At 39.4% G+C, this 12,544-nt stretch overlaps 1 protein-coding gene across 3 annotated transcripts in view; it reads right to left on the reverse strand.

Annotated features, from left to right (window-relative positions):
* Positions 1 to 884: 884 nt before the first annotated feature.
* The window catches only part of LOC113013015 (guanine nucleotide-binding protein G(I)/G(S)/G(T) subunit beta-1-like), a 31,902-nt gene continuing 20,242 nt past the window's right edge, over positions 885 to 12,544 (reverse strand). For all 3 annotated transcript variants that reach the window (XM_026153537.1, XM_026153536.1, XM_026153538.1), the window contains exons 2-11: positions 12,188 to 12,294; positions 11,528 to 11,566; positions 11,260 to 11,366; positions 8,367 to 8,430; positions 7,482 to 7,644; positions 6,310 to 6,376; positions 5,760 to 5,961; positions 5,096 to 5,312; positions 3,364 to 3,479; positions 885 to 3,213 (exon numbers count right to left, since the gene is read on the reverse strand). In XM_026153537.1, the coding sequence (XP_026009322.1) occupies positions 3,373 to 3,479; positions 5,096 to 5,312; positions 5,760 to 5,961; positions 6,310 to 6,376; positions 7,482 to 7,644; positions 8,367 to 8,430; positions 11,260 to 11,366; positions 11,528 to 11,566; positions 12,188 to 12,244 (1,023 nt within the window). In that variant the 5' untranslated portion in view covers positions 12,245 to 12,294 and the 3' untranslated portion in view covers positions 885 to 3,213; positions 3,364 to 3,372. The remainder of the gene's footprint in view (positions 3,214 to 3,363; positions 3,480 to 5,095; positions 5,313 to 5,759; positions 5,962 to 6,309; positions 6,377 to 7,481; positions 7,645 to 8,366; positions 8,431 to 11,259; positions 11,367 to 11,527; positions 11,567 to 12,187; positions 12,295 to 12,544) is intronic.

A 12,544-nucleotide genomic window follows, 5' to 3' on the forward strand; every position in this document is an offset into this window, starting at 1 on the left:
AAATCAGCCAAGACAGCTTGTGAAACATTTGCTTTAATTCAGCTGTGTAAATCCACAAAGAGCAGTAAACCTCAGCAGCAACACACTTCAGCTGATCACAGCCTGTACACAAAGAAAATGCTGGAGATTACAACAGAAATTATTGTGGGGTGTGATTTTTTCCCCCCACCCTGAGCCACTACTTCCGATTTTAGATCCCCCCCTCCTCCCACGACTCTAGTAACAGGAAATACAGCGAATTTGAAAAAACAAAGCTCTTAAAAAAAAGTGATTTTACCCAAGAGGCTGAATCAGTACATTTTGATGTAGTGGTTTTTTTATCTTTATTTTTGCCACTTGTTTATCAAGTCCTACATGTCATCAGAAAGACCAGACTTGGTAATTTCTTTGGAGTTGTTACAGATGCGCTGACCATCTAGAAGGAAAGCTACTTGCTCATGGTCATGCATTCTCTGCCACATCCACACAAAATAATCTGTATTTGTATTTCAGATGTCTGCCCAGTAGAGGGCAGTAAACATCAAGGATTATTACCAAAGCATGTACATCATTAGAAAGGACTCTGATCATCCATCGGTGAAGCAGGGATCAGCAAGTGTGAGAATATACCGAGTAAGCAATATGCAAACTGCTAACACTGAGGGAAATGCTCTTTAGCAAGGCACGCCAGTTAAGATCGGCGTGTATAATTACGCTGATGTTTTCAGCAAGCGTGGACACGTATGCTGCTGTTACTCAAGCTGGGAAGGCAGTCTGCAATTTCATTTTTAGTCTTCACACTCAGAGTGGCACTACAAGAAGGTGCCTTTACACTCATTGTAAGTGCTGATGAACAAAAAGAGTTAAGTGAGTGCGTTAATGACTGTACAGAAGAGGCAGGCTGATTCAACAGTGGATAAGAAATTGTTTATTGACTTGAACATAATTACAAGGAAACCAAACAGTCTGCAACATTCTAGCTTCAGTGGGAAATGCTCTAAGTGAATCACACTCAACACAGTAGGTCATCTCAAACTGCTTTTTATTACATCTTAAATAACAGTACATTTTAATATAGTTTCTATCTTGCATCCAGCTTTCGGTTGTACACTGACTGACTTTAAAATTAAATACAAAAGGTGAAAAGGGAACAGTGGGGGTGCAGAGCTCTACAGTTATTTGATAGAGAAAGAGAGAAAAAGGAAAGGGAATTTAATTAATTTGTAATATTTTTTTTATTTTGTTTTATTTTTTGCCAACTCCAGGCCTAACGCACAATTACAGCACATTTTTTTTGTACAGAATGTCGCAGAGAAAAAAAACAGAATGGAAAAAATGTCACTACTGCTAAAGAAAGAGCGTTTGTTTACAAGAAGGGAACAACAGAAACTTCTGCCATTCAGATGCTGCAAGATTTTTTTTTCCCGTTTTTTTTTTTATTAAAGGACAGAAAAAACCTGTTATAAAATGTTTTCCTTTGTAAATGGAATTTCGTTTGCTACAGAAGGAATGAAAATTTTATTTTGTTCCATTGGAGATTGTGTATGTTTACGTGAATGAATGTACGTATGCATGTGTGTACAATTTAAACACTTACATTACTTTAATTTTTGTGGAATCCCTCCCAAGTATGGACCAAGTAACCGTTAATGTCGCAGGGTTTGCTTCTCGAGTGCATAGCTTTGACATTTTAGTTGAATCGTGTATGCACGGAGTAGCCAAAAACAAAGAGGAAAAAAAAAAGGAAAAAAGGAAAAAGAAAAATATAAATACCATCGTATTGATATATTCAACAGGTTATTTTCTCAAAGAAAAACATCAAAAGGACTTAATTTCATATGCACCTTTTAAGCAATTCTACAGCATGCGATTCTAAGAGATAACCCACCCATGGCAGACAACCAAAAAAATTTTTTTTTCGTTTTTAACTTAAAAAGTTTCAATATCATTATTTTCAAACATTGATTTATACAACATGTCATTCACAGAGTAGTAACTGCATTTCCAAGCACGGAATGGGCACCTCTGTTAAAAGAGAAAACGTCCGGATTGCAACCGGGCTAAAGTGGAGGTACTCTCTACCTGACCAAATCACATCACCGGTCCCAACCACGGGCAACAGAAACCAGGGGAAAAACAAAGGATAAGGAGGGGAGGGCATGAACAGAAAACAAACCAAAACAAAACGAGGGGCAGGGTGGATTATGATCTGATGGGTTAATCTTTATTCTACATTGTTGCCAGACAAAAAGGTGTAAGAATGGTTAAAATGTTTGGGTTTCTTTTTTTGTTGTTGTTGTCGTTTTCCGTTTTAAAAACGAGCATTCGTCATCATAAACAGCATGTGCTTGGTTAATTAACTTTTTTTCCTTTAGACAGTATATATGCAAAGTTTAATTTTTGTGCAAACAGATTTGTGGACTACACTGGGGTGTGGTGTGGGACAAACAAACAAACAAACAAACAAACAAAAAAAAAAACCCAAACAAAAGACAGTAAAAGTATTACGGGGCTAAATATACAGAAGGGCCAGAAGTGGCTTTGAGGACTCCCTGTTGAAGCTGAATTCTCTCGCTTTGTTCTCCGGTGGGATAAAGCTGGATTTAAAATGACGCGATCTGGAGATTCTTTTATTTTTCCCAACTTAAAAACATTCTCTAAAAATGTGTAAAGACTAGGAAATAAAAGCTTTGATCCTCATTTTAAACATTAACTGACAGTTCACTGATCTACCTCTTCAACTAAACAGAAAAACAAAACAAAGAAACAAAAATAAACATGGTCAAAAAGCTATCAAAAGTTAGATCACTGCCATGTAATAACCTTCACTCAGACCTGTGCATAATGAGGACGCAGGACACATTTCGCTTGGTGATGGTGGTGGTGGCAGCGGTGGTAGGGTTTTTGTATTTTCAGTTATAACAATACCAGACCATGGTCGTAGGAGGAATGCACAATTTTCCCCTCAGTTCCACTCTGAAAGCACTAAATTCCCCAAGCTTTTTTTTTTTCCTTTCTTTTTTTGTAGCTTAATGAGTGACAGACAATTGTGCTCTTTTAAATGAGAAGGAGACAGAGAGAGAGAGAGAGAGAATTTTTGCCCTTGATAGTTTTTTGGAGGGGGTGTTTGGAGTCAGTATCATGGTGTGTTTTCGAAAAGATTGGATATGCAATAAAATTGAACATCGTGATGTTGGAATGGTCTTCCACTCAACTTTGGAGTCCGGATGCCATCTGGAAAAAACAAACATTTTATCGTTATTATTCTGCAAAGTTACTGACTGTGCACAAAACTAAAATCATTTAAGCCGGTGCCTGCAGTTTCAATCTAAACCCCCAGATGGCAGTAAAGATGAACTCTGAGGCGCTGGTGCTAACACCTACCTTCAGACTCTAGTTCCAGATCTTGAGGAAGCTGTCCCAGGACCCTGTTGCCACTGCCATGCCATCGTCAGTCACACCCAAGCAGCTCACCCGGTTATCATGACCGGCCAGGACACCTGCCAAGACAGCAGAGGATGAGACAAGGCACCAAACCTGCTCTGTCTGACGGGTACTGCAGGCTAACATAGACTCGAGAATAAAGATGCAGGTTTGGAAACTGATTACATGATGAAAAGGTGAAAGAGGGCAAGATGAAACTTGTTTCAAAACCATAAAGTGCAGAGTAGGCTATAAACCAGTTAGTAAAGGCTGATGCTGACCCAATATACTGATAATCAATACTCCATACACCAGTGGATCGATATATTTAAAAAAAGAAAAATTGTCTGCTAAGATGTTGGCTCACTCAATAGATCCCACTATGCAGTCAATAGATCAAGTATGCAGTCAATAGATCAAGTATTCATGCCTCCATGGGGGCTCTTCACTACTCGAACAGGGGATGATTCTCCTCTCTCAGCTGCTTACTATTGGCCTTGGGCTACAGTTTGGCTTCAGATCTTTAATGGGGAAATATTACTCCACAAAGTATTCACATAAAGCCAAACATGCTTAACCAAGACTGCAGATACACATCGATACAGACATATGATACACTAATAACAAACATGTTACACGTTGCACATTTGGCTACAAAATATTTATTCCCACTCTGCTTAAACTCGTCAGGTTTCACAGGGACAATGTGCAAGTGCAATTAGACCAGATTAGCATCTACCTTCACAAGTAAAGCATTGCGCAGGAGTAGTGCATTTATGCTGGTTTGCACCAATAGTGTTAGGTTTAATAGTCAAAGTCATTTCTAATAGGCATTTTAATACACTCTCTTCCTAGTTTCCCCAGAACGGCCTTATGATAGTGTATCCCTTTATAGCAGCTCCTCAACAGTGTCTGCAGGCTATAAAGTTATTTGGTAGCTTGAACATATCCATCATTCCCTGACAACTACCACACAGTGAACGCTTCACCGCCATGTTGACAGAACTAAAACCCTCAGAATAGATGCAGCTGTATAAGCTGTAAGACAAATGCTACTTTTAATGCAACACAACAAAAGAACAAACATACTCCTATCAGTGTTTTCACTAACAGTTGCAGTAACTTCAACAAACTACAAAAATTTATGACGCCAAGACAAATCTTCTGTTTGCCACACAGCCTGATCTAGTGATAATAACAACTTAAAACTATTTAAATCACTTTATTGCTACACACGGTGAATATGTCAATACAATGGTGATTACTGACTCTTCAACAAGAACTAACTGTAAAAGACCAACTGACAAGTTTGTGCAGGTACTGGCCACACCAGCAAAGTTGCAAAAGTGCTGTTAGCATGCCGGCTACTTTCATAGAATAATGCTCGACATCAGAAAATTTTAATTGCAAATATTTCTGAAACTGAAGCAATGCCACAACAGGTACCTCCATATTGTGAATGAGGAGTCCTGACCTTACCCTTTTAAGTGCTGCCACTCTAATGCAGCACATGTGGAAATATTGACTTCATGGCATATTGGCAACTCGGCATCAGCAGTGAATCAAATCATCAGAAATAATAATTTTAGGTTTTGTTTTTTCCTTAAAGGCTTCATAATGTGAATATTTCAAATTATAGTGAAGTATAATCACATTCACACAGCTCCAGTCTTTTGCTCCGTATGGTGCCTACCTGCACGGTCGGCCTTCAAAGTGTCCCAGACGTTGCAGTTGAAATCGTCATAGCCAGCCAGCAGTAGGCGGCCACTCTTAGAGAATGCGACAGAGGTGATGCCGCAGATGATATTATCATGTGAGTAAACCATCAGCTCCTGGTCAGCACGCAGGTCAAACAGCCGGCAGGTAGCATCATCTGAGCCCGTGGCAAATGCGTTGCCATTAGGGAAGAACTGTAACAAAGGGCAGGGGAATCTAAAGTATTCTTACTTTTGTGCGATTTTTCAGAGTGAAGCTAATTATTTACACTTAAGGGCAGATATCACATACCAAATCTGTTTTTAGTCCGTCTAGTCATCACTTTTAGAGCAAAGCATACTGAATACTACTTGCAGTACTACTATGTACTATGAAATCAAGATCGTTCATTTAAAACAAAGTCTCAACAGTTAGCGTTAATTGTTTTTTCAAATTGCTCTGTCTCAGCCTTTTTAGAAAGAGCTTTAAAGTTAAACGTAGCAAAAAGGTCAACACAAACAGAGCCAAGTCATCCTGTCATTTTAATCGACTTGCTCAAGAACCCCAGACTTGCTGACAGATTTGACTGTAATCTGCTGAGTGGCTTTAAGACTTGACACCCTGAAATGACTAGTATATAAGGTTTCTGTTTGTATCCTTACGCAGATGGCATTGATGTCCGACTCGTGGCCAGTGAAGGTCTGTCGGCACATTCCTTCTCTGATATCCCAGAGCTTGGCCGAGGCATCACAGGCTCCAGACACAAACAGCCTGGTGTCGGGCGCCAGCGAGAGACTCATGACATCGCCGGTGTGACCAGCAAAAGTAGTTGTCTGCTGGCCAGTCTCAATGTCCCACAGAGCACTGCAAGAAAACGCAAAGATGATTTACTGTCATTTACTCTGCAGAGTGACTGTTGACCTATGAGCAGAATCTAGCCCAGAAAGATGTATTAATTAGCCACCTTGTATTTAAACAGTAGCTCTCTAGCAGAAAGCACTACACGAGTGTATGAAATTAGGAACACTTGTATTTCCATAAATATTGTAGACAACCTAAAGAACTTACAGGCCAATGTGATGGCCCTGAAACCAGTAAAATATTGAAGCTCTTGACAGGTTGAAATTCTGACCCAACTGTTTAAAAGAAGAAAAAAAAAAAAAAAGTGTACTTGATTGAACTGATTGCAGTGGGTGCAATATCCCAACTCACCAGGAGGTGTCTCCAGAGCTGGTGACAATCTGGTTGTCATCCAGGAAGCGACAGCAAGACAGGTAACCTGAGAGGAGTGAAAGAAACTGAATCAAAAACTATAATATGATATATTATTTTGCAGAGCTATAAGACAAGTTTCCTCCCCTTATACTATGCACAGAGAAAGAAATCTCATCCCAAATCATCATCCCACCCTCAGAGAATGTTATCTGAGCTGGATGTGGGGGAGATGAATTGACTAATTCACAACCAGATAAAAAAAGAAAAGAAAAAGCTGTAGGGCATCTCCTGGTTCATGACTTGCTTCCATAATTCTTCCTTTACTAGTTGGCAGAGTTTATAAACCCCTCCCAATAGCGAAGGAACTGGAACTAAAATGCTGACACACTTCCTGCATCATGTGACACTGATCAGATGAATGCTCCGCGCCCAAGAGCTCAACACTTTCATTAGCTTGAGCTGGTATATGACACAATGAAGACAGATGCACAATATGACTAGTATCTTTTGGATCTGAAAAAAATAACTGGGCTTCCACAATTATATAAGGGCTACCTTAGCAACATAATGGCTTATAACCGACTGGTTGTTTATAGAAGGACTTGTATGTATGTATAAATATATGCATACATACACACACTTGTATGGCTACATCCTATATGGCTGGAAAGTCTTGCTTTGACAAAAGACTTGCCAAATATTCAAAAGCATGTTACCATGACCACACACCGACAGAATCAGACTCACAAGATGAAACTACCAGTCTCACAACCATATTTAAGCCCAAGCAACAAAAAGTAAAAAAAAAAGAAAAAAAAAGAAAAAAAAAAGTGAGAAATATGAACTTCCATCTACTCAAACGGAGGGCCAAATTGAAACCTAAATGAGGAATGCAGTCTTAAAAATCAAGTGACTTGAGTCCTGCCATGACCTATACTGCCCTTGTCAGAGATTGCAGAACGCTGACAAATCAAAGCTACTTTGGGCTGCACTCTTTCACAAGGGGTTGCTGCAGCAGGTACGGCCACATGTTTCACTTGTCAGATTTTTACGCCAGATGCCCTTTCTGACATAACCCTTGAGGGATTTGTCTCTGAACGGGAGACTTTTCCCAACATCCTGGGACTGACGGGTAAATGGGTACAAGCTAATGGAAGCATCCTGCCTACCTGTGTGTCCGGCCAGCTCGCGGCTTACGCGCACATTTCCTTCACGGGTCTTCAGGTTGTAGATTGAGCAGATGTTGTCCAGGCCACCACAGGCAACATAGTTCCCAGAAGGGGCATAGGCGCACGTCATCACCCAGGAGGAGCGCAACGGGATGGCATGGACCTGAAGGAGAGGAGCAAGATTTAATATTAGATAGTATGCAGTGACAGATGGAAGAGAGGGAGAAGGGGCAGGCATGTGACAAAGTCTGTCTGCAGTATTAACTTAACATTTCAAGGGCACAGTATTCACTATAAATAGCATTACTTGACACAAAACACTTGTGAATTGTATTACAATGAACTTAACCTTTTGCAAATGGAAGTCTGGGAGTTATCATTATTTCTATTCTGACTTGATCTTGGATGAAAGGGAAAAGACAACAGTTCATTTGGAAATTTGGTGAAGGATGACTGTACACATCTTATGTTTAGACTACCCCGACCTCATCAGATCTCCTGGCCCCACTTTATTGTGTTTTTCTGGGTTTTATATGTCCTGGTGACATCTAAAATCTTCTGCCCGTCTGTGTTTACAGCTCAAGATTAAAGGATGGTTAGCTCTGGGTCAACAGAAGTTTTGTTTTAGCTTTCTGGTTTTTGAACAAGCTAACCAACTACGTGACATTTTATGACATCATGTCATCATTTCACAGTGTTTTGGTGTTATCAGTTTTAAAATATTATTAGAATGTATTGCTCACTGATCAAACCACAAGGAAAAAAAAAACCTCCCATACCAACGTAAGAGAGGATGTGTGTCTTTCTTTGTACATTTCACTGGTTAAACACCAGGAACTTAAAAAAGCACCCCAAATTACTGACCATTTAAATTGTTTCAGTTACCTTGTTTGTGGTGTAGCTGTCCCAAATAATGAGTTTGCCATCCTGGGAAGCACTGACCAAAAGCCTGGTGAAAAGAAAGAAGAGATTAATAAAGGGAAAGACTGTCATCAATTTGAACTAGCAGAGTGTGATGCATATGTGTATATATAGTACAGTTTTACCCAGAAAATGTTTATCCGTGACCTTCACAATACAAAAACACTGCTTAACACACAGTACGCGAGGATGTGGCTTGTCTTACTTGAACATTTTTATTCTATTTTAAGGGGTTTGAAGTGATAGAACGGAACATTTCAGATGGTATTTAGACAGTTTAGATTTACTTTTTGAAGGCGTTTCCAATTTATTGCATCCATATTTTTGTTGCGCTTTAGGAATTAGGGGTAACAATGAGCCATCATTTCAGAGCCAACACAATAGGAAAGATATCACTTAACCATGTTTAGTAGTGTTGCCAGTGCTGTCACTTTCCTGTGAGCAAACAGGACAAAAGATAGGAACCAATGCAGGTCACATGATTCAATTTACTGTGTAAATTATGTGGGTGGTGAGATTCGGGGGGGCTTGTTCAAGAACCATCATGGAAGCTAAGTGTTGCACTGTTGAGCAAGTGAATAGACATTTTCTAGACAGATAAAAATAGATCCATAAGCAACCAAACAAATGAAAAAGCTTGTGATACCCGTCTTAAATACATTTACATAATTTTACATGCAGAATGGATGGTGCTAATCCCAACTGGACTGATCTAGCAGCTGAATTACACCAATACTTTCAAGTATGTTTAGAAGAGCATCTTTAAAACAAACAAAAACCCCACTGAGATATATTCCAGTTTTTGCTTTCAAGAGAAAGCTCCTCAGTACCTCTGTGACTGCTCTGCTATCTGGGTGAACCCAACAGGAGTAACCACAGTGATGGTCCCAATGCACACAGGACCAGGAAAAAGAGTGAACACACCAATGACTGCTGGGAATATGGAAATCTTAACTACTGTGCTGGCAGGAATATGCTCACATACGCACACCAGCAGATAATAAGTCGGGGACCGAAAGGTTTGTGCTGGGAATTCTAGTCTAGGAAAAAAATAATTACCAGCTTCTTGGTCTTAAAAAATGACCACATTTGATCTGGGAAAAAAATGTTAGCTTCAGATCAGGCTGTGACACTGAGTGTGTTAGCAGACTGCAACACAAGACTTTGCCCTAACTTGAAAGGAGCTCAGAGTTCTGAGGGTTGAGAAGAAGCCACCAATATTTTCAAAGGCAAAAACGTGGTTTTTAAAGAAAACACTGAAACTATTTAAAAGTTACCAATTGTGAAACTCGTAGTTCTTCGGGTCAGAGTACATGTCAACTGGCAGACAAGCGCATGCAGCAAAGTGCACGTGTTTGGCAATTTTTTAGTACTCTTTATGAACAACTTCGTTTTCATGGCTTCCCAGTCATGTACCCACACCTCATTCTCATAAGATACACTTTTGTGGTTGTCTGATATGATACAATAGGAGGTCTGAAAATGCAATGAGCAGCAATAAGAAAGAGCCTAATATAGATGGGTAATACAGATGTTTTACATAAAACAACAAAATGATCCAACATGTGTTTAGGTAATGTGTTTGAGGATCGTCTTGTGGGACGAGTTAGTCACATTTGAGTACTCAGGATATTTCATAAAAAAAACGCAAATTGCTTTGTTGAAGTCAGTACAAACTTCTACTTTAAAGTTGTTTAACAAATTACTTTATTTTCAACATGAAACCAGTGCTTTGTGTTCTCACATGCACTGACAAAAAGAAAGAAAATATACGGGGATGAATTAGCTCTAAATTAATAACTGAGGTGTTATTCTAAGAACGTCTAATGCCTTAATATTTTGAAGAAAAAAAAACTTACATTTTTGAGATGCATTTAGGCTTTTGAAAAAAAATATTCATGCTATTTCTGGGATTTAGCATCATATTCCTTATATTAAACTTTGTCTTACAGACTGCTGGTGTTTTATAACAGATTCATAATATACTGAGGACTGCATGCTGAAAAATTACACATTATTGGCTGGTAAATGAAAGTAAGGGAAGGCTTTCTTTCTCAAAGTGTAGAAAATTCACCCTAGTCTGGCACGTGAAGAACCAACTCTAGCCTAGACTGCAGCTCAAAGCATCTTTTTGATTGGGTAAAATCCCACAAACACCTCTTGAGGATAAAACATTGAGATTCAACAAATAGTAAGCTCTTACAGTGAAAACACTGTGTTAGATTTTTTTTTCTTACTTATACGACGACCAGCAGGGTGATGAGATGAATGAGCACTTTGCAGTGGTCTCTCTGTGGACTGACGCACGGCAGCGCCACAGTGATTAACTTGTTGATTGCTGAGGTGAGAGGTGTGTACAGCTCTGGGGAATACACTTTCTGAAGTGAGGACTATTGCTTCATCTGCCATGGCTATGAGGCTCAACACTTGTTTTTAACAAAGACTGACTCCATTTTGAGTATTTTCCCTACCCACATACCACACCCCCAGTGCACACAAACACAGGCACAGCACAGTAGAAGCACTCCAAGATACAGTGATGCACCTGAAATAACCATTCATGGTAATGAGTGTGTTAATATTGTGCATGTGCACCAGTACAGTACACCACTGTTAAAATTTTACAACCGTGAGTACATGGTAATATAACAGACTGCAAAAGACTTGCTTTGGGATTCAGAGTGGGGTGAGTTACTGTGGAATGCCACGGTTTGAAGAGGACCCTCAGGAGGAAGTAAGCAGCACAAAGACAGCCAAGCAAGCTTTTATATCCATTTCCTGCATTTAGGCAGTGGGGGTTGGGGCTGATGGGATAAAATATTTAGTTAATGGACAGAATGGAGTTGAATGAGATTACCTCGAGTCAGAGCCCCAGTGCATGGCATAGATTTTAGCCAGATGCCCCCTCAGTGTCCGTCTAGTGCGCATCTGAATTCGGCCAACAGGGTCAATGTTAGCTGTGATCTAAAAAAAGGATCAAGATGAGAGAGAAAGTCACCTTGAGACCATCATGTATTAGTCAAAGTATTAAAACCTTCCAACCAAACATCAAGCCGATTGTCTTCATTTAAGTTTCAAAATAATAAATTATGTCAAGTCAACATCATAACAACTATAGCGCTTACCTGAGACAGGGTAGCATCTGCACACGCTTTCCTGGCATCCTGAAAAAAGCAGCCAGTAAAATTAGAACGTCATATTTTATGTGCAAATGGCATGCTTTCATGTTTGGGGGTTCCTTACTTTTAAAGCACTCTGTAAAAAAAATTAACTACACTATAAATGTCTGACATCTTAAATGCACTGGAATGACGACATCCATTTAATAATAGTAAATAATAAGAAACTATGGTGCAATACAAGTGAGATTAATGTAAATCAAGTTGGATTCCTGCTCAGTGGCATCCCACTGCAATGATGCTACTGAGGAACCTGAGCAAGCGTTGGCAGGCAGCTTTAACTTCTTGCCCACAGCAGTCATGTAAAATGTAGTAGAGGCTCAATGCAGAAATACTGTCATCCCACAGCTATTTTTGTTTGCTAGTGTTAGTAGTGCTTACGGTACATTGATTTTGATCATGTGACAATATGCATTACAGTACTGCTACAGGTGATAAAGCCTGTAAAAATGTATTGAAGCACTTTAATAGGACAAACCAAGAAGTACATAACCCCTATTATCACTACTAGTGTAAAACCTGGAGGTCACTGACAAATGTTATTTGGATTTATAAATCTACTTAAAGAAAACAAATGCAGGTTACTTCGGGGACTGAAGGACTTACTCTGATCTGGTTCTTGAGCTGCTCAGCCTCCTGGCGTAACTGATCCAGTTCACTCATTTTCCTCAGCTAATGGTGCGCTTCGCTCCGCCGCCTAGACTCTTGCTGATCTGAAGGAGACAAGCAACGAGATGCTCAACATACATTTCGCATGCTGCTTTTAAAAAAAACAAAAACAAAAACAAAAAAAAAAACAGTATTAACGCAGTCAGTTGTAATACAGTACATGTGAATTAAACATATGGTGCTGACAAATTACTTTGGCTAGTACACAAAATTTACATGTGATTCTGGCCAAAATGGAATTACGTTTTGTCTTCTCTAATGTATTTATGGACATGTTATCATTTTGTTAGTTAC

Source organism: Astatotilapia calliptera, chromosome 20 (assembly GCF_900246225.1).
Source record: "Astatotilapia calliptera chromosome 20, fAstCal1.2, whole genome shotgun sequence".
NCBI classification, from domain to species: domain Eukaryota; kingdom Metazoa; phylum Chordata; class Actinopteri; order Cichliformes; family Cichlidae; genus Astatotilapia; species Astatotilapia calliptera.